At 41.7% G+C, this 22,977-nt stretch overlaps 1 protein-coding gene across 2 annotated transcripts; it reads right to left on the reverse strand.

Annotated features, from left to right (window-relative positions):
* Positions 1–5,200: 5,200 nt before the first annotated feature.
* On the reverse strand, positions 5,201–22,977 carry LOC110528428 (zinc finger and SCAN domain-containing protein 2). Of its 2 annotated transcripts, none has more exons than XM_036984004.1 (2): positions 22,758–22,977; positions 5,201–8,576 (listed from the first exon to the last, which is right to left on the reverse strand). In XM_036984004.1, the coding sequence occupies exons 1-2, from the start codon at positions 22,861–22,863 to the stop codon at positions 7,606–7,608; spliced, it is 1,077 nt and encodes a 358-aa protein (XP_036839899.1). In that variant the 5' UTR covers positions 22,864–22,977; the 3' UTR covers positions 5,201–7,605. The 2 variants fall into 2 exon arrangements, with proteins under 2 accessions (XP_036839899.1, XP_021466157.2); XM_021610482.2 differs by lacking the exon at positions 22,758–22,977 and adding an exon at positions 9,889–10,231.

Here is a 22,977-nt window from a genome sequence, read left to right on the forward strand (position 1 = left end):
TCTAGTTGCATATGACAGCATAAGATGTGTAGAGGTTCTCCACTTTGGTCTGAAAAAACATCCTTCACTTAAGCACTGGCAAATGCAAGGAATGTGATTACTCTCAACATAAAGACATTCCTAACAACTCAAAGGATACTATCTTCATTAACCACTGAGGATTTTAACTAAATAAGCAATTGGGATTGGTTCAGTGGTAAGATAATTGATGTGTACCTTGATCTTGTAAAAATTATAAATGCGGATAGATGTTCTGCCTAAGGTACCTGGAACAGCATGCAATTGGTGGCGTTTTGAGAATGTAATAATAGCTGTGAAAAGCACATTGGAAAAAAGCACATTGGATGAAAAATAAATGATGTGCTAGCAATGGTATAACATCAGGTTTAGGTAGGTTATTTTCTAAATGTAATCCGTTACAATTACTAGTTACCTGTCAAATTGTAATCGGATTACATTCAGTTACTTTTATATTACTTTCCCCTTAAGAGGCATTAGATGAAGACAAAAATGTATGTTACCATTTGAACGACATCTATTGCAGGATAAATCAATGTTAACGTTTACATAGCTGCCCATATATAGATGTCAAAAATGTCTTTATGGGTTGATTATGTAGGCTTCTTCTAACCCATCACTTTCTACTACGTATGACATGATACAATTATATAAATAAACAAGAATCAAACAATCAAAATAATAATTATTTTGTTTTATTTTTAATTGTATATTTTATTTTTACCAGTAGGCTATTATTTTCTTGACATTCATTTACTTAAGCTCCATCTATTTCTCAATGTGCTCCACCTTATAATATTCTTTATCTTATAAATCTTATAAAGAAAGTAGCAATTATCCTTGAGGTTTTCCCCATGGAGTTATATTAGTTTTTGCATTATGCAAAAAATATAGATTTTGTATCATGCACAGCACTTAAGGGCTCCCGAGCAGTGCAGCGGACTAAGGCACTGCATCTCAGTGCAAGAGGCGTCACTACAGTCCCTGGTTTGATTCCAGGCTGTATCACATCCGGCCATGATTGGGAGTCCCATAGGGCGGTGTGCAATTGGCCCGGCATTGTCCAGGTTTGGCCTGGGTAGGCCATAATTGTTAATAAGAATTTGTTCTTAACTGACTTGCCTAGTTAAATAAAGGTTAAATTTAAAAAAAATTGTTTACAGCGGACTTTTATTTTGAAGGCGAAATCCAAAAGCCGGAAGTATAAATGCGGATAGGATCTGGTTAATGTTGCTGCCGTGACGTGCATGCAAGAGTGCTGCCAGTGTAAACAATTCAAATGCTTCCTAGTCAAAGATATCAGTTTATAGTATGGGGGGTGATAAGGGACATATATAAGCCTAGGCAACTGTACCAGCTGACATGATACCAACGCCTTACTAATGTCTGAGTGATGCCCACATCGCGTGTTAATGAGATTCATAATGTACATCATTTATATTAATTAAATCTTAACCATAAATGTTAGAAACTTACTATTTTTGACTGCAAGCAGACACACTATAGTGTAGCCTACGGTTTGTGTATTTCCTGTTATCGCTAATGGCCTAGAGAAGATGATGCCCAATCTATAGATAATCTGTCTTTCCCTCAACACCTCATGGCATGGTATGTTATCTTATCTAGCTGTATACAGATCTAAATGTTGTTAGCCAATCACAGACTGTCTTGTTACCAGTTCCACATCAGACAACCAATAAAAGTTGTGTCTACGGCTTTCAGAGGAGTTCATAGGTGCTATTCGGAATCCTTGGGATGTCCCTTCAATCAAATAGAGCAGTTCATAGACTTCCCCAGAGGTTTGTGCTATTCGGGATGTCCATACCTCTATCAAGTATAAATGTACATTGGTTAAGTTTAGTGTTAACTTAGGGTTCAGGGTAAGGACGTCTCAAGGAATCTGGATTGCGGTGACAGTTCATAGAGTGAGAGACTGGCACGATATTTGAGAGCTCGGCGGCGACACAGACATTCATTTTTATTTATTTTTTTACAAGCTGCAGAAGCGATTTGAGTGTCTGCCCCAGATAGTTTCCTTATTAGAGACGATGAAAATAATTACCCAGATGTGCTTGATCCAATTGAGGAGTAAGTGGGCTATATTTGAGTTGTGATATCGTTAGGAAATATTTAGGGCTACCGTTTTAAGGCAAATGTGGTTTATTTGAAAATAATATTTTTTTGTTTATAAAAGCACGAAGGCAATATTATTTACTGTGTCGATAACGCAGTAGGCTAGTGTACAATAACATAATTTGATGTGCTAGTATTATTTATTTAATGGATTCATTCAATTGTAAATGAAATAACTACTTTTCACTGAAGGGAAACGAGGTACAACATGCAACTTCAATCGAATACCTAAAATCATGCCTGACAATATCACAACGGTATCCTACTTCATTCAGTGAATACTGCATGTATTGCTATCTCTGGGAGTATGTTAATGAAGGCTTTTCAGCTGTTGAACTATGCCAATGTCAAACTCATTTCTAAATCTCTTTCTTTTAGCCAAGATGTGATGAACCAGAGCAACCAATCAGCTTCACTGCAGGTGCTCAACCCACCACCCTCTCACTGTTCTCCCTCCACAAGTAACCACATCCTCTTCTCCTGTTCAACGACTGTGCCACCACACTAAAAATGACTGTACATATACCCCTGTGCCCATCTCAGTGTAACATGATCCATCCAAGGCCTCAGCTGGATGCCTGAAATGTAAGCAAGATGCTATAGTATGTGTGTGTATATGTATGTATGTGTGTATGTTTGTGTGTATGTATGTGTGTATGTATGTGTGTATGTATGTATGTATGGAGTTCCAAGTAAAGACTTTAGAAGATGGCAAAGGAAATAGTGATGAGAGTGAGAGCATACAGTATGAAAATAAAGACCCCTTGGGATCTAAAATGAGTGTGGGGTACCTCTTGCGTCTCCTTTTTGTCCGTTTGAGGATACTACAGTCACCCCTGGTGGAGGTTCTTGGAACACGGCGATTTAAGTCTGAGCAGAGGTTGACGAAAACCTTCAAAAGGTGGTGGTGCTGTTGCATGTTATCTTGAATACCAGGCAGATGTTTGAGTACAGAATCAAATGGTGTAAACTGAACAGGCTAAACTGGTTGAGACTCTTTGAGAAAGGGGTTCAAACAGAACCCTTTTTAGTTCCAGGTAGAAGTAGTTTTGGTTCCATGTAGAACCCTCTATGGAATGGAGCCCAAAAGGGTTCTACCTAGACACAGAAACGGTTCTACCTGGAACCAAAAAGTGTTCTCTTATGTGGACAGTGGAAGAATCCTGTTAGTTTATAGATAGCACCTTTGTATATGAGTGTAGCCTTATATGGCAGTTGTGGTTCCGTGGATATCTGTGTAAAATAAAATGAATTGGTGTTGGTAAGTTAAGATAATCAGAAATACTATGAAACATCCCCACTTTTAGCACACATTTGCAAGCAGGCAAAGTCACCTATTTGTGCTGAGGCATGTGTGATCACTCAACATTGACAGGACCAACAAAAAATACATGCTTGGGACTCCCGAATGGCACAGCAGTCTAAGGCACTGCATCTCAGTGCTAGAGGCATCACTACAGACCCTGGTTTGTTTCCAGGCTGTGTTTGGGAGTCCCATATGGCAGCGCACAATTGGCCCAACGTCATTGTTATAGCATAGATTGCTGTATAAAATCTGGACCGTTGCTTTTCCTATGGCTAAGCAAACAAGTGGTAGCATATGCTTTTTGCACGTCTCTATAACAAAGCCTATATCCTCACATACCCTCTCAATAGGAACCCTGCTTTTAACCATAAGACATCTCCACAAATGTATAGACGAAGGATTGCAATACTTGTATAGACGAAGGATTGCGAAGGATTGAAATACTTTTTTTAAACCTTTATTTAACTAGGCAAGTCAGTTAAGAACAAATACTTATTTTCAATGGCGGCCTAGGAACAGTGGGTTAACTGCCTTGTTCAGAGGCAGAACGACTGATTTTTACCTTGTCAGCTTGGGGATTCGATCTTGCAACCTTACGGTTACTAGTCCAGCACTCTAAACACTAGGCTACTGCCTAAGATGCCAGAGATTCTGAGTTGAATGACTGTTCAAAACAAAAGAAAAATTGTCGACTTCCGAGTTGTTTTGAATGGGCCACTAGAGACCTAGGCTACCTCTAACAAAGGAAAGGGGATACCTAGTCAGTTGTACAACTGAATGCACTCAATTGAAATGTGTCTTCCGCATTTAACCCAACCCCTCTGAATCAGAGAGTTGCAGGGTGCTGCCTTAATCAAAATCCACGTATTCCTCGCCCAGGGAACAGTGGGTTAACTACCTTGCTCGGGCAAAACTACAAAGAATGTTAATCTTGTCAGCTTTGGGATTCAATCTAACAATCTTTTGGTTACTGGCCTAACGCTCTAACACTAGGCTACCAAGAAGCCCTTGTGTTTGTATTGATGCGAGAAATAGGCCTATCTACACAGTAATGATGGCTGCAATATTAACTAGCCTAATAATTGTTGCATTGGGGCGCTAGGCCTATTTTAGCTAAATCGAAAATGAAATTGATTAACTGAACAGACACAAACTAACACGTAACACATGTAGACGTTAAGGCTTTTATGGTGAGATCATTCATAATAAACTTACACGCAAACTGACACCTGTCGTGTCAATGACACGTTACGAGAAGTGAACACCACGTCTACATGACGTGTATGTGTCACGTGTTGTGAAACCGTCGGCAGTTTGACTCTTTACAAACAAACTTGTCTCCATTGACAGTCCATGTTAATTCATGCCGTTATTATTATGGCGCTAGGACTTGGTGAGAGGTATCAGTAGCTTCACGAGACTTAATTCTGGCATGAATCACCCCCCATATCGGCTTGTCTTTTTGAACCTGCACGAGGTAAAATTGTTATACCGCCACCTGCTGTAATGGAAATGTAGCGCATCTGAAATGAACAATCTCCACCTGGCTGTGTTCCAATTCTATAATGCAAATCAAATACACAGCAAAAGTTGTGGACTAACTTTCCACTATATATATTCACTGTGAAATATCCTACAACTCTACCTGATGTATGACTAACAATAAAGGTTGAGAAAGTACTCAATTTATTTGAGCCCCTGTACAAACAAATCTATAAAAATAACCGACAACAAAAACGTAAAAATGATAAACTAATTAAAAATAACATTTTATTAAGAAGAAGCATGATACACCAATCCACTCTAAGATACTCAGAACAACATAGCCCCAGTCCATGTAATGCCATGCCATGTCAGGTTTATGAGAAAGAACACCATGCAGTGGTGTCAAACACACTACACAGACATAAGAGGTCATGACAGACTAGAGCTGGTGAGGTGACAGTCCAACATTTGAACCAGGTGCCTTCTGCATGAAACAAAATATGTGCTGATTTTAGTACAGCTACAAGACAGTCACTGAAATGTATTGTGTATAATTCTAAGCAAAAGGAAGGTAACTACATACATGTATGCTTAAAAATGCATTGTTCTGCTTATCCCTTAATACATTCAGCCAATATCATTGACCTGATGGGTTTGTTTGTCCTCCTACTACAGGTATAAATGTAGCATGCCCTTTCCCCTCCCTGAGGGTGACCCAGCAGTTGGATTTTTAACCGGAATCGGCAAGACAATATAAAGCTGATTTTCTGCTCATGGTGAGGCTTTTTATTTGCAGTGAGGAAATAGTGGGCAAAGTTTTACAATATTTACAAAACAAAATAGACTGTTGGTTGCAACAGGATCATAAACTGTTCCACATAAGAGCTTGTTCAAATAAAAATCCAGGCTAATAATGTCAATTAAAACAGCAGCATGCCAACTTTTCCTGGCTCTGTCCTGTCTCAAACAACGAAATGGCAAGGTTTAAATACAGCTACCCATAATGCAACGGCCAATGAGAATACATTCACAAAATGGTGATCAATTGACAAAGGCAACTATTACAATACATGTGTAATATTCCCGGGAGGGACTTATAAAGGTGCTACAACATGCTTTATAAGTCCCTCCCAGGACAACATGCTTTATAAGTCCCTCCCAGGAATATGCTACTTCCGAGTACCCCGTACCATGAATTAACCATGCACTCGAACACTCCCACTGTTTACCTGTCAAACTCTGATCAGGAAATGGACAGACCACCCTCAACAAATCACAGGAATAAACAAGGTAATCATTCACATTTCTTTAAATTAGCCTTCACATTTTAAATGTTACACATGATCACATTTTAGTTGAACTTTCTGATCGTTAAATGCATTAACAGACAGAGTAATATTATCAGAGACGCACTAAAGAAGGTTTTGTCGCCAAACCAATTTCCAACGTGCCAATGGGCGGATTCGATTATGCTGAAGCAGCAGTTTATGGCCCATGACATGAAAGGACAAAAGCGGTGAGGAAAAAGCACTCTTCTCAAATGAAATAGTCATCTGCACTGCTTGGTCATGTCGCCAACAAGGAAGCATGGTGAATCGGCCAGAACATAAATCTCTTTCCCATAAATGATGTTTGAATTGTCAAACTAGTTTTTATTGGGAAGGCAGATAAAGTTTTTTTTTTATCAAAAGCAATCACCTCTGCATGTGAAAACACAGAATCCTACTCATTATGCCACATGTTAATTACGTCACTTTTGTTTTTAGCCGACTTCACCGTGGGCTTTGAATGGGGAACCTGGCTCATGCCAGCAGCACGGTTCCAAAACAAATGCAATCAACTTTCACATGGTGCAAAACACGACTACCAGGGCGCCGGTCCAGATGAATAAAAGTCCCTCAATCTCAAACGCGTTTATTTTCCCAGGTGATCAACTATCAACATATCGGGCTTCTTATCATAAACCGTTTGTCATGTCTGGTCATTTATATAATAAGCAAGGCTTTATATTAAGTGATGATGACATAGGATGATCATCACCAGGGGTGAATTCCATTTAAAATCCAGTCAATTCAGAAAATAAACCAAATTCCAATTCCACATCTTCATAATTGAAAAGTGTTGAGGAGAATTGGAATTTCAATTAACTTCCTGAATTGACTGAAATTTAAATGGAATTAAACCCAACCCTGATCATCACACCCTCAAAATGTAAACATCCTTTAATGTATTTAGATAACACCAATGTACTAGATTGCTGTGACTTTATAGGGGATAGTCCAAGTGGGGGAGAGGATTAATGTTGGAACAAATGTAAAAATCTTACTGTGGAAACCAAAATAACTAAGTTTTACAAAACATATTATATACATTTGTGCCATGCTCAGAAGGGTTATGAAACATCAGTGTTTTACAATGGAAAGGTCCTCCTACAAGGGAGAGTACAATTTTGCCCCAGCAGCACTGTCATGTTTATCCCTCTGGGTTCATTCTCCTCCTCAGTTCTTACAAGTGAAGCATTTACCACAAAGTCAGCAATGTGGTTTCTCTCCTGTGTGATGTCTTCGCTGGTGCCATTTTAGATTTTAGCATTTTAGCATTCTACACACATGGTTCCACTTATATGGTCTCTCATCTGATGGTGCATCTCACCTGTGTGAATCCTAATATGGCCTTTCAGGCTTTTCATCTGGCTGAAGCATTTGCCACATTCTTTGCACGGATACGGTTTCTCTCCAGTGTACTGTCCTCATATGTATGGTCAGGGTTTTCTTCTGACTGAAGCATTTGCCACAATCACTGCACTGATACGGTTTCTCTCCAGTATGTATCCTCATATGGTCTGTCAGGTTTCTAATCCGGATAAAGCATTTGCCACAATCTTTGCACTGATATGGTTTCTCCCCAGTGTGACTTCTCGTATGTTCTGTCAAGGTTCCCTTTTCTCTGAAACTTTTGCCACATACATTACAGCAATATGGTTTCATGCCAGTGTGAATTCTCTGATGAGTTTTTAAAATGCTACTTTTCAGAAAGCATTTCCTGCAGACAGGACACCTGTGTGGTCTCTCCCCTGAATGAGCCGCCCTCAATGGAACTTTCAACTCACTGGCTTCCCTGATCTTAGAGCTTTGTCCTTTCTTTGTCAATGTTCTCTTTGATTTGAGTGGCTGTAACCCTGACATTAGTCCTCCACCATCCCCACCATTGTCACTTTCACTGTTTCCAATCTGAGCTGCAGAACAGTCTGAATTTACTGGAGAGAGGGGCTGTAATTCATTGTTTGGTTCGGATTCTCCGTAGGCCTCTCCATGTTCTGTTTTGATGTCTTGTTCAATTGTTTTGGTGGGTAGAGAGTCCCTATCTCTGTTCTCCACAGTATGGATTTGGTAACAATGTGAGGACTGGGATGGGTCCCTTTTCACACAGGTAGAAATTAATATGAACTCTTTGGTATCAGACTCCAGCCCCTGAAGCTGCTCTTCCTCCTGACTGGTCCCAAACTCCTCCTGTTCCTCTTTAATCTGTTTGGGCTCTGGGTCGCCCTGGCCCGGACTGGTGCTCCACTCCTGCTCACAGTGCTGCTTCTCAGGGGGAACTTCTCCAGGTACAGGAAATGTGAGCTGCTGGGGATCTGAGACGATAGGATAAATTATTAGTATTCAATAGCTCTGAGCCAAGTTCAAATGAATATTAATGTTCATATATACTGAACAAAAATATAAAACACAACATCCAACAAATTCAAAGATTCTACTGAGTTACAGTTCATATAAGGAAATTAGTCAATTGAAATGAATTCATTAGCCCCTAATTTACATATTTCTCATGACTGGGAATGCAGATATGCATCTGTTGGTCAGATACCTTTAAAAAAGTAGGGGCGTGAATCAGAAAACCAGTCAGTATCTGGTGTGATCCTCATTTGCCTCATGCAGCGCAACACAATTCCTTCACATAGAGTTGATTGAGCTATTGATTGTGGAATGTTGGAACTATGGAATGTTTTCCCACTCCTTTTCAATGGCTGTGTTAAGTTGCTGGACATTGGCATAAACTGTAAAATGCTGTCATACACGTCAATCCAGACTATTCCAAAATGCTCAATAGGTGACATGTCTGGGGAGTACTCAGGCCATGGAAGAACTGGAACATTTTCATCTTCCAGGAATTGTGTACAGATCCTTGCGACATGGGGCCGTGCATTATCATGCTGAAACATGAGGTGATGGTGGCGGATGAATGGTATGACAATGGGCCTCAGGATCTCATCAAGGTATCTCTGTGCATTCAAATTGCCATCAATCAAATGCTATGTGTTTGTAGATTACACCTGGCCATACCATAACCCCACCATGGGGCACTCTGTTCACAATGTTGACATCAGCAAACCGCTCATCCACATGAGATCCATACACGTGGTCTGCGGTTGTGATGCCAGTTGGACGTACTGCCAAATTCTCTAAAATGAGATTGGAGGTGGAATATGGTAGACAAATTACCATTCAATTCTCTGGCAACAACTCATGCCAATTGCACACTCCCTCAACTTGAGACATCTGTGGCATTGTATTGTGTGACAAAATTGCACATTTTAGAGTGGCCTTTTGTCACCAGCACAAGGTGCACTTGTGTAATGATCATGCTGTTTAAATCAGCTTCTTGATATGTCACACCTGTCAGGTGGATGATTTATCTTGGTAAAGGAGAAACGCCCACTAACAAGGAAGTAAATACATTTATTCCCAAAACTTGAGAGAAAAGCTTTTTGTGTGTATGGAACATTTCTGGGATATTTTATTTCAGCTCATGAAACATGGGACCAACACTTGCGTTTATATTTTTGTTTAGTAGAATCAGCAAACGTTGGTTAATCGGTTGATTACCAGGCCTGACTGGTTCAATCACACTGATTGATCTAGCAGCGGTCATAATTCACTACTGACCTGCTCTATGTAACATTATGTCGGGTTGGAAAACCAAATCCAGCAGCTTCCGTAGACGATCGATCTCCTCCTTCGAACGGGAGATTTCTTCCTGGTACTCTGCTATGGTATTTTCCACTGCCCCAAATATCTCAACAGCCACCGCTGTTAATCGCTCGTTTAGATAATCCTGTAACCGCTGCATTTTAGACATTTTGAGGGGAAGTAAAGTGGAAACGTTTAGCCTATTTTCTGTGGAAGCTGGCTAGCTAGCCATCCCCCTCGAGGTAAACAGCAAAGACATTTTCATGTTGTATCTGTAAACAAGGCTAACTCTTCTTCTTCGTGTGGTTTCCCGGCAGACGTACTAGACGCTTTATTTCGTTTTGCTGCCCTTCACAGGTCGGAGAGTGAATTGCATATTTTGTTCACAATTAAGTCAAATCACGTACGCAGTGAAATGCTGACTTACAGGCTCTAACCAATAGTGCGGAGAAAAAAAGTATGTGTGTGTGTGTGTGTGTGTTTAGGTAAGTAAAGAAATAAAACAACAGTAAAAAGACATTTGAAAATAAGAGTAGCAAGGCTATATACAGACACCGGTTAGTCAGGCTTATTGAGGCAGTATGTACATGTGGGTATGGTTAAAGTGACTATGCATATATGATGAACAGAGAGTAGCAGTAGTGTAAAAAGAGGGGTTGGCAGGTGGTGGGACACAATGCAGATAGCCCGGTTAGCCAATGTGCGGGAGCACTGGTTGATAGGGCCAATTGAGGTAGTATGTACATGAATGTATAGTTAAAGTGACTATGCATATAAGATAAACAGAGAGTAGCAGCAGCGTAAAAGAGGGGTTGCGGTGGGGGCACACAATGCAAATAGTCAGGGTAATCATTTGGTTACCTGTTCAGGAGTCTTATGGCTTGGGGGTAAAAACTGTTGAGAAGCCTTTTTGTCCTAGACTTGGCACTCCGGTACCGCTTGCCATGCGGTAGTAGAGAGAACAGTCTATAACTGGGGTGGCTGGGATCTTTGACAATTTTCAGGGCCTTCCTCTGACACCGCCTGGTGTAGAGGTCCTGGATGGCAGGCAGCTTTGCCCCAGTGATGTACTGGGCTGTACGCACTACCCTCTGAAGTGCCTTGCGGTCGGAGAATGAGCAATTGCCGTACCAGGCAGTGATGCAACCGGTCAGGATGCTTTCAATGGTGCAGCTGTAGAACATTTTGAGGATCTCAGGACCCATGCCAAATCTTTTTAGTTTCCTGAGGGGGAATAGGCTTTGTCGTGCCCTCTTCACGACTGTCTTGGTGTGTTTGGACCATTCTAGTTTGTTGTTGATGTGGACACCAAGGAATTTGAAGCTCTAAACCCGCTCCACTACAGCCCCGTCGATGAGAATGGGGACGTGCTCGGTGCTCCTTTTCCTGTAGTCCACAATAATCTTCTCAATCTTGGTTACGTTGAGGGATAGGTTGTTATTCTGGCACCACCCGGCCAGGTCTCTGACCTCCTCCCTATAGGCTCTCATCGTTGTCGGTGATCAGGCCTACCACTGTTGTGTCGTCAGCAAACTTAATGATGGTGTTGGAGTCGTGCCTGGCCATACAGTCGTGGGTGAACAGGGAGTACAGGAGGGGACTGAGCACGCACCCCTGGGGAGCTCCAGTGTTGAGGATCAGCGTGGCAGATGTGTTGCTACCTACCCTCACCACCTGGGTGCGGCCCGTCAGGAAGTCCAGGATCCAGTTGCAGAGGGAGGTGTTTAGTCCCAGGTTCCTTAGCTTGGTGATGAGCTTTGAGGGTACTATGGTGTTGAACGCTAAGCTGTAGTCAATGAATAGCATTCTCACAAAGATGTTCCTTTTGTCCAGTTGGGAAAGGGCAGTGTGGAGTGCAATAGAGATAGCATCATCTGTGGATCTGTTTGGGCGGTATGCAAATTGGAGTGGGTCTAGGGTTTCTGGGATAACGGTGTTTCAAAGCACTTCATGGCTACGGACGTGAGTGCCATGGGTCTGTAGTCATTTAGGCAGGTTGCCTTTGTGTTCTTGGGCACAGGGACTATGGTGGTCTGCGTGAAGCATGTTGGTATTACAGACTCAATCAGGGACATGTTGAAAATGTCAGTGAATACACCTGCCAGTTGGTCAGCACATGCCCGGAGCACACGTCCTGGTGATCCATCTGGCCCCGCAGCCTTGTGAATGTTGACCTGTTTAAAGCTCTTACTCTCGTCGGCTACAGAGAGCGTGATCACACAGTCGTCCAGAACATCTGATGCTCTCATGCATAAATAAAGGTGAAATAAACATTTAAAAAATGCATGCCTCAGTGTTGCTTGCCTCGAATCGAGCATAGAAGGTAGGCTCATGTCACTGGGCACAATAGAAAGTAGAAAAAATAACCCTAGCTCAGCAGAGAAGTTGTTGGGTGTCAGAGATTTTGGTGCAGAAGAACTACAGGGGGTTTAAAGAGAAGGGTTCCAGCCTCCCAGGCTGAGCGTCTGGTGTAGGATCTGTTAGGGCCAAAGTAGTGTGAAGGGGTGGTGGGTTTGTTGGGGATAATGATGTATAATATGGTGATTTTTCAGTAACATATTGTGAAATAATAATGTAATGAAACAGAATCATTAAAAGCTTTAAAGGAACCTGTAACCACACCTGTATAGCATAAGAAAAGTCTAAATACAAAATAAATAGACACACATTGTAATCCAAATGCATGCCTGGATAAGAAATGACATAATCAATATAATGAATGTACTTATGACTGCAGCCTGGTAGAGACCCTATTACTTTTTTTAACCAAACTGTCACAGTTATAATATAATCGGTTCAGTGATTTGTAGAGTGTTAAATTATTTGTAGAGGTGGGAAAAAGCCCGCCTCAAAGAAGAATTTAGGGTGGGAAAACAATAGTGGCGCGAATCCAAAAAAGTTGATCATTAAAATAAACAGGAGTAACTAAACTCAGCAAAAAATAAACGTCCTCTCACTGTCAACTGTGTTTATTTTCAGCAAACTTAACATGTGTAAACATTTGTATGAACATAAGATTCAACAACTGAGACATAAACTGAACAAGTTCCACAGACATGTGACTAACAGAAATGGAATAATATGTCCCTGAACAAAGGGGGAGGGGTCAAAATCAAAGTAAGTGTCAGCATCTGGTGTGGCCACCAGCTGCATTAAGTACTGCAGTGCATCTCCTCCTCATGGACTGCACCAGATTTGCCAGTTCTTGCTGTGAGATGTTACCCCACTTTTCCACCAAGGCACCTGCAAGTTCCCGGACATTTCTGGGGGGAATGGCCCTAGCCCTCTCCCTCCGATTGAACAGGTCTCAGACGTGCTCAATGGGATTGAGATCTGGGCTCTTCGCTGGCCATGGCAGAACACTGACATTCCTCTTGCAGGAAATCACGCACAGAATGCGCAGTAGTGGCATTGTCATGCTGGAGGGTCATGTCAGGATGAGCCTGCAGGAAGGGTACCACATGAGGGAGGAGGATGTCTTCCCTGTAACGCACAGTGTTGAGATTGCCTGCAATGACAACAAGCTCAGTCCGATGATGCTGTGACACACCGCCCCAGACCATGACGGACCCTCCATCTCCAAATCAATCCCGCTCCAGAGTACAGGCCTTGGTGTAATACTCATTCCTTCGACGATAAACACGAATCCGACCATTATCTCTGGTGAGATAAAACTGCTACTCGTCAGAGAGGAGCACTTTTTGCCAGTCCTGTCTGGTCCAGCGACAGTGGGTTTGTGCCCATAGGCAACATTGTTGTCAGTGATGTCTGGTGAGGACCTGCCTTACAACAGGCCTACAAGCCCTCGGTCCAGCCTCTCTCAGCCTATTGCAGACAGTCTGAGGTCTGATGGAGGGATTGTGCGTTCCTGGTGTAACTCGGGCAGTTGTTGTTGCCATCCTGTACCTGTCCCGCAGATGTGATGTTCTGATGTACTGATCCTGTACAGGTGTTGTAACACGTGGTCTGCCACTGCGAGGGCAATCAGCTGTCCGTCCTGTCTCCCTGTAGCGCTGTCTTAGGCGTCTCACAGTACGGACATTGCAATTTATTGCCCTGGCCACATCTGCAGTCCTCATGCCTCCTTGCAGCATGCCTAAGGCACGTTCATCCAGATGAGCAGGGACCCTGGGCATCTTTCTTTTGCAGGGACCCTGGGCATCTTTCTTTCTACTGACTTTTTTCAGAGTCAGTAGAAAGGCCTCTTTAGTGTCCTAAGTTTTCATAACTGTGACCTTAATTGCCTACCGTCTGTTAGTGTCTTAACGACCGTTCCACAGGTGCATGTTCATCAATTGTTTATGGTTCATTGAACAAGCATGGGAAACGGTGTTTAAATCCTTTACAATGAAGATCTGTGAAGTTATTTGGATTTTTACTTATTATCTTTGGAAGACATGTCCTGAAAAAGGGACATTTATTTTTTTGCTGAGTTATATATATATATATATATATTATATATATTTAATCCATGGATTATATTTTAAATGGTAAATGTGTACATTTTCATGTTAAAAAAAAATATTATTCAAAACAAGCTGTTGAGTTACTTACTGCTCCTCAGCAGCTGCTCCACTTCCATGGGTGCATAATTCCTTGGATTGTTTTGCTAGCTATTTGCTATGAGGGGGAACTGCAGCATTAATTATAACAGCACAAAGTAAATGGACCATTCTGGGGCGCTCAAATGTGCATTCAGTCAGAACTTCTAGGTCTGTTCTAGACTCCCTCCCCACTGAGTCTCTCGAGCCAGACGGCTTACTTCTGCACGTGAGACTAGATCTGCTCTATCAGGTACAGATGGCGCAAAAGCACATTTTAAATAAATAATCAAAACAGTACAAGACCTGATAAACCATACAACTGCATCCAACAAGAGTTGAAGGAAAGAGGGAGACACAAGCTAGAACCTTCTCATAGCGGATCTGGAAGGACACAACTTTTTTTTAGCTCCCATTCCAATTTCAAGTCTTTCTGACTAACTCCATGATATTAGCTAGCTATCCCCAGTTAGATCATGTTTTCCTTTATTGCATCTGCATGCTTATTTCATTCTCTCTGGTTTCCACTGCCACAAAGTCAAAACTGGCTATATCCTAAAAATGAATTTAAACAAACATTTGCTTATAAGGTTAGCGGTATGATTAAGGTTAGGTTTAAAATCAAATTGTCAGAAAATAAACTGTAGAGGTTGTCCCATGTGGCTCAGTTGGTAGAGTATGGTGTTTTAAATGCTAGCATTGTGGGTTCGATACTCATGGGGGACTAGTGTGAAAATGTATGCACTGTAAATCACTCTGGATGAGAGTGTCTGCTAAATGACTGAAAGTTCTTATTTGTTACTGTTGAAATAGGCGGGCTTTATGACTTAGCATTGGTAACTAGTGACGACCGTTCTCCCTGGTGCACTCGTTCTTGAGCTGGCTGCTTGTTCTGAAGTATAATCTAATCTCTTCAAAACCGGGGCAGCATGTGCAGCAGTGGTCATTTGATTTTTGACATGCAAAAGTGAAATAGGTGTATTTATGCTGTTGTTCAAATGCACAGATATTTTATATATCTTCTCAAAGAAACTACCGGTATTTTGAAAACTATGCAGTGTTGTAAAGTACACCACATGACCAAAAAGTATGTGGACACCTGCTCATCGAACATCTCATTCCAAAATCATAGGCATTAATATAGAGTTGGTATCCCTTTGCTGCTATAACAGCCTCCACTCTTCTGGGGAGGCTTTCCACTAAATGCAGGAACATAGCTGAGGGGACTTGCTTACATTCAGCCACAAGCATTAGTGAGGTTGGCCACTGATGTTGGGCGATTAGGCCTGGCTTGCAGTCGACATTCCAAATCATCCCAAAGGTTTTGGATTGGGTTTGAGGTCAGGGCTCTGTGCAGGCCAGTCAAGTTCTTCCACAACGATCGCGTCAAACAATTTCTGCACGGACCTCACTTGGGGCACGGGGGCATTGTCATGCTGAAACTGGAAAGGGCCTTCCCCAAACTGTTGCCACAAAGTTGGAAGCACATATTAGTCTAGAACGTCATTGTATGCTATCACATTAAGATTTCCCTTCACTGGAACTTAGGGGCCTAGCTCGAACCATGAAAAACAGCCCCAGACCATTATTCCTCCTCCACCAAACTTTACAGTTGGCACTATGCATTGGGGCAGGTAGCGTTTTCCTGGCATCTGCCAAACACAGATTTGTGCATTGGCTGCCAAATGTTAAAGTGTGATTCATCACTCCAGAGAACGGGTTTCCACTTCCGCACGGTGCTCTGGGGTGTTAATACTTATGTAAATCAAATATGAATGTTTTTCATTTTAATTTGCAAGAATTTCTAAAAACATGTTTAAATGTTGTCATTACAGATGGGTAGATGGGTGAGAAAAATAAATCGATTTAATCAATTTTGAATTTAGGCTGTAACACAACAAAATGTGGAATAAGTCAAGGGTTATGAATACTTTCTTAAGGCACTGTAAGTACAAATACTTTGAAGTACTACTTAGGTGTTTTGTTAGTTGTAACTCTACTTTTTATATGTTTTACTACTTTTACATTTACTCCACTACATTCCTAAAGAAAATATATGTACTTTTTACTCCCATTCATTTTCCCTGACACCCAAAAGTACTAGTTGCTCAGGCAGGATAGCAACATGGTACAATTCACATACCTATCAATATAGCTGAGTCTGTAAGACCAACCTGTTAGAAGCAGACCACCATAGTCCCTATGCCCAAGAATACTAAGGTAACATGCCGAAATGACTACCGACCTGTAGCACTAACGTCTGTAGCCATGAAGTGCTTTGAAAGGCTGGTCATGGCTCACATCAACACCATTATCCCAGAAACCTTAGACCCAATCCACTTTGCATACCGCCCCAACAGATCCACATATGATGCAATCTCTATTGCACTGCCCTTTCACACCTGGACAAAAGGAACACCTACATGAGAATGCTTTTCATTGATTACAGCTCAGCGTTCAACTCCATAGTGCCCTCAAAGCTCATCATCACTAAGCTAAGGACCCTGGGACTAAACACCTCCCTCTGCAACATGATCCTGGACTTCCTGACGGGCTTCCCCCAGGTGGTAAGGGTAGGTAACAACACATCTGCCACACTGATCCTCAATAGGGGGGCCCCTCAGGGGTACATGCTCAGTCCCCTCCTGTACTCCCTGTTCACTCATGACTGCATGGCCAGGCACGACTCTGTCATGACGTGGCCCTTTTCGGGTGTAGATCGTGGCTTCCCCCTCTCTCACTCTCTCCTACACCCAGGTTCTGTTATCTCAGGTCGTAAATTCCTGGCGGAGACTATCCTCCTTTTCATGCAGAGATGGAGACCAAAGTTAACAAAGGATTTCACGTTGTCGAACTCCTAATTCCCCAAAATAGGAAAACTGAAACTATATGTCCACTACTGAGAATGTGGTAATGGTGGACACTTAAGGGACAGTTATGTTGAGTGTGTCTCATTTGGTGACCTCACGAAGGACAGGAAACAAACATAACTATATCTCTGAATATGTACATTTCTCAATTATGGTGTTTGCATCTAATTCTTGTATAAAATGAAAGAGTAAAGATGAAACTATTTGTGAAATGATGTAATGTGATGTTAAACCTTTAATGTGACAGAATTGTATTCCCTTTAAAGTTTAACTAAGTTATTGGCCCGCCCCCGTGAGCACAGACATGATCTGACGTCATGGAACAGCCCTTTCCTATTGTTACGAATAAAACCCCCTCCTGAGGAAATTCTCTTCAGACCACGCATACCTCGGTGTAAGCTGGGGTGGCACAGGTTTGAGTACCAAGACTAAGCAAACTCACAGCATGAGCTGTGATTGTGATTAGTTATTGAATTACTAACCATACCACATGGAGCATTGGCTACTCGGCTGGAAATGGTTAAACTCTGAGACTATCGATCCCTACAGAATACGAGCAAATCTTAGATACTAATTACTAGTCTGAAGCTAGAAATGATGGAAACCTGGGACGAGAATACCGGAAACCGCCGAAACATCTATCTATGACAACATTTCTGAATGATACTCTGAAGTATCCATTTTAACCAAATACTTTGATCTTCAGGGAAACAGAAAGAGAGAGAGACGGATGAACTCTCCAGCAGACGGACTGGATTCCAACAGAGAAAATCACAACGACACATGGGCGTAAATATATATTGATTGCAATTATTCCCGAATTAGTTAGCGTTCATGTGCAAAGGATTAGCATTTCAATTAATATAATTATCAACTGTGTGTAATGCTTTCCTGCTCTCTCAGTCCACACACACTTCCCTTTGTCCACCAAGCTGTCATATCGGCTTAGCCCACTAGGGAATCTGCCCTATCCTTGTTAGTAACCAATATCTACTGTTTATTTGTTTGTGCATTTCTGTGATTATTTAGTTAGTTAGTAGATAAATGATTAAGCCAATTGGTGTATGGATGATTTATAGTAAAGGCTGGGTTCGTGCAGATACCCAACTAATGACAACGTTTTGAATGAGACTGACGTGAGGTAAAGAATAATTAATTAATAGACTAATTGATCAGATATTAGTTATATTCTGAAAATTCTAACTTTGTAATCTGGAGATTTTCTGTGGTGCCCCGCTTTCTAGTTAATTAAATTTACATGATTAGCTGAATCACGTAATAATAATTTATTATTAATTTATTATGTCTTCACATTTTTTATTTGACCTTTAATTAATCAGGTAGGCTAGTTGAGAACAAGTTCTCATTTGCAACTGCAACCTGGCCAAGATAAAGCATAGCAGTGTGACACAGACAACAACACAGTTACATATGGAGTAAACAATAAACAAGCCAGTAACACAATAAATAAATCAATGACACAGTAGAAAAAAGAAAGTCTATATACAGTGTGTGCAAAAGGCATGAGGAGGTAGGCAATAAATAGGCCATAGGAGATAATAGTTACAATTTAGCAGATTAACACTGGAGTGATAAATGAGCAGATGATGTGCAAGTAGAGATACTGGTGTGCAAAAGAGCAGAAAAGTAAATAAAATAAAAACAGTATGGGGATGAGATAGGTAGATTGGGTGGGCTATTTACAGATGGACTATGTACAGCTGCAGCGATCGGTTAGCTGCTCAGATAGTTGATGTTAAGTTGATGAGGGAAATAAAAGTCTCCAACTTCAGCAATTTTTGCAATTCGTTCCAGTCATTGGCAGCAGAGAACTGGAAGGAAAGGCGGGCAAATGAGGTGTTGGCTTTGGGGATGTTCAGTGAGATATACCTGCTGGAACGTGTGCTACGGGTGGGTGTTGTTATCGTGACCAGTGAACTGAGATAAGGCGGAGCTTTACCTAGCATAGACTTTTATAGATGACCTGGAGCCAGTGAGTCTGGCGACGAATATGTAGTGAGGACCAGCCGCCTAGAGCATACAGGTCGCAGTGGTGGGTGGTATAAGGTGATTTGGTAACAAAACGGATGGCACTGTGATAGATTGCATCCAGTTTGCTGAGTAGAGTGTTGGAAGCTATTTTGTAGATGACATCGCCGAAGTCGAGGATCGGTAGGATAGTCAGTTTTACTAGGGTAAGTTTGGCGGCGTGAGTGAAGGAGGCTTTGTTGCGAAATAGAAAGCCGATTCTAGATTTGATTTTTGATTGGATATGTTTGATATGAGTCTGGAAGGAGAGTTTACAGTCTAGCCAGACACCTAAGTATTTATAGTTGTCCACATATTCTAGGTCAGAACCGTCCAGAGTAGTGATGCTAGTCGGGCGGGCGGGTGCAGGCAGCAAACGGTTGAAAAGCATGCATTTGTGTTTACTAGCGTTTAAGAGCAGTTGGAGGCCACGGAAGGAGTGTTGTATGGCATTGAAGCTTGTTTGGAGGTTAATTAGCACAGTGTCCAAGGAAGGGCCAGAAGTATACAGAATGGTGTCGTTTGTGTAGAGGTGGATCAGGGAATCGCCAGCAGCAAGAGCGACATCATTGATATATACAGAAAAGAGTCAGCCCGAGAATTGAACCCTGTGGTACCCCCATAGAGACTGCCAGAGGTCCGGACAACATGCCCTCCGATTTGACACACTGAACTCTGTCTGCAAAGTAGTTGGTGAACCAGGCGAGGCAGTCATTAGAAAAACCAAGGCTATTGAGTCTGCCGATAAGAATACGGGGATTGACAGAGTCGAAATCCTTGGACAGGTCGATGAAGACGGCTACACAGTACGGTATTTTATCTATGGCGGTTATAATATCGTTTAGTACCTTTAATGATGGATAAGATACGACAACTCCAACACCATCATTAAGTTTGCTGACGACACAACAGTGGTGTCTCACCGACAACGATGAGACAGCCTTTAGGGAGGAGGTCAGAGATCTGGCCTTGTGGTGCCAGGATAACAACCTGATGAAGAAAGCCAGCATTGTGTTTATTGACAACCTGCTGTTCGACAAGAGGATACAAAAAGGCTTCTTTGCAGCCTTAAAAACATTGAAGGCAAAAATATTTACACGTATATTTAAAAAAAATTGTGGCCTCTGGTTTGCTTAATATCCAAACACACCAAGACAGTCGTGAAGAGGGCACAACAAAGCCTATTACCCCTCAGGATACTGAAAATATTTGGCATGGGTCCTCAAAAAGTTCTACAGCTGCACCATTGAGAACATCCTGACCTGTTGCATCACTGACACAGTGATACACTCTACCCTCTACACTCTACCCTGGTATGGCAACTGCTCGGCCTCCGACCACAAGGTACTACAGAGGGTAGAGTGTACGGCACAGTACATCATTGGGGCCAAGCTTCCTGCCGTCCAAGACCTCTATACCAAGGGGTGTTTCAGAGGTAGGCCCTAAAAATTGTTACGACTTCAGCCACCTTAGTCATAGACTGTTGTCTCTGCTACCGCACAGCAAGCGGTACCAGAGCGCCAAGTCTAGGTCCAAAAGGCTTCTTAACAGCTTCTACATCCAAGCCATAAGACTCCTGGAAAAGATAATCAAATGGCTACCCAGACTATTTGCATGTGACACTTTGATTTAACACATTGTCATCCCTACTGCCTCTGATCTGGCGGACTCACTAAACACAAATACTGTGTTTGCAAATTATTTATGAATTTGAGTGTTCACGTCTGTCCGTAAAAACTATTTACACGTATATTTAAAAAAGTGTGACCTCTGGTTTGCTTAAAGTAAGGAATTTAATGTATAGCATTTACTTTTACTCAAGTATTACAACTGAGTACTTTTTCCACCATTGTACTTAAGTACATTTAAAACCAGATGCTATTAGACTGGGCGACTTTTACTTGAGTCCTTTTCTATTAAGGTGTCTTTCCTATTACTCAAGTATGACAATTGAGTACTTTTTCCACCACTGAAACTATGGCATCATACTTCTGTCATGAGCTTCATTGACAACTCCAACCACCTTGCTCCCCAGGTATTCAGCGACCGCCTCTGTTACCGACCTGTGTCTGTGCCTGTTTAGCACTTCGGGAAGTATATCGGTGGTCGTTGGAATCTTCTGATAAAGAACGCATTGTTTGCATCGCTGAGCTGTTTATTGAAATTGCCATCAATAAAATGCAATTATACCTACCAATACCATAACCCCACCATGGGGCACACTGTTCACAATGTTGACAGTAGGTCCTGGGCAGGCGTGGTTGCATGTGGTCTGCGGTTGTGAGGCGGGTTGGACGTACTGCCAAATTCTCTAAAACGACATTGCCGCTTATGGTAGAGAAATTAACATTAAATTCTCTGGCAACAGCTCTGGTGGAGATTCCTGTAGTCAGCATGCCAATTGCATGCACCCTCAAAATTTGAGGCATCTGCAGCATTGTGTTGTGTGACAAAAGTGCACATTTTAGAGTGGCCTTTTATTGTCCCCAGCACAATGTGCACCTGTGTAATGATCATGCTGTTTAACCAGCTTTTTGATATGCCACACCTGTAGGTTGGATGGATCATCTTGTCAAATGAGAAATGTTCCCTAACAGGGATGTAAACAAAATTTGAGAGAAATACATTTTGAGCGTATGGAACATTTCTGGGATATTTGATTTCAGCTCATGAAACATGGGATCAACAATTTACATGTTGCATTTATATATATTTTTCAGGATATACACTACCGTTCAAAAGTTTGGGGTCATTTGGAAATGTCCTTGTTTTGAAAGAAAGCACATTTTTTGTCCATTAAAATTGAAATTGATCAGAATACAGTGTAGACATTGTTAATGTTGTAAATTACATTTGTAGCTGGAAACAGCTTCATTAAATAGTACCCGCAAAACATCAGTCTCAACGTCAACAGTGAAGAGGTGACTCCAGGATGCTGGACTTCTCGGCAGAGTTGCAAAGAAAAAGCCATATCTCAGACTGGCCAATAAAAATAATAGATTAAGATGGGCAAAATAACACAGACACTGTGTTCTAGGCAGAGGAACTCTGCCTAGAAGGCCAGCATCCCAGAGTCGCCTCTTCACTGTTGCTCATAATGGGCCTTTGTACGCCTATGTAGATATTACATTTTAAAAATCTGACGTTTCCAGCTACAAATGTTATTTACAACATGAACAATGTCTACACTGTATTTCTGATCCATTTGATGTTATTTTAATGGACAATTTTTGTTGTTGTTTTTTTTCAAAAACAAGGACATTTCTAAGTGACCCCAAACTTTTGAATCAAACATTAGGAACACCTTCCTAATATTGAGTTACACCCCCCCTTTGCCCTCAGAACAGTCTCAAGTCATCGGGGCATGGACTCTACAAGGTGTCAAGCGTTCCACAAGGATACTGCCCAATGTTGACTTCAATGCTTCCCAGTTGTGTCGAGTTGGCTGGATGTCCTTTGGGTGTTCGTTCATTCTTGATACACACCAGAAACTGTTTAGCAGGAAAAACCATTGCAGTTCTTGACACAAACTGGTGCGCCTGGCACCTACTAATATACCCTGTTCAAAGGCACTTAAATCTTCTGTGTTGCCCATTCACCTTCTGAATGGCACTCATACATAATCC

Source organism: Oncorhynchus mykiss, chromosome 7, assembly GCF_013265735.2.
Source record: "Oncorhynchus mykiss isolate Arlee chromosome 7, USDA_OmykA_1.1, whole genome shotgun sequence".
Taxonomy (NCBI): Eukaryota; Metazoa; Chordata; class Actinopteri; order Salmoniformes; family Salmonidae; genus Oncorhynchus; species Oncorhynchus mykiss.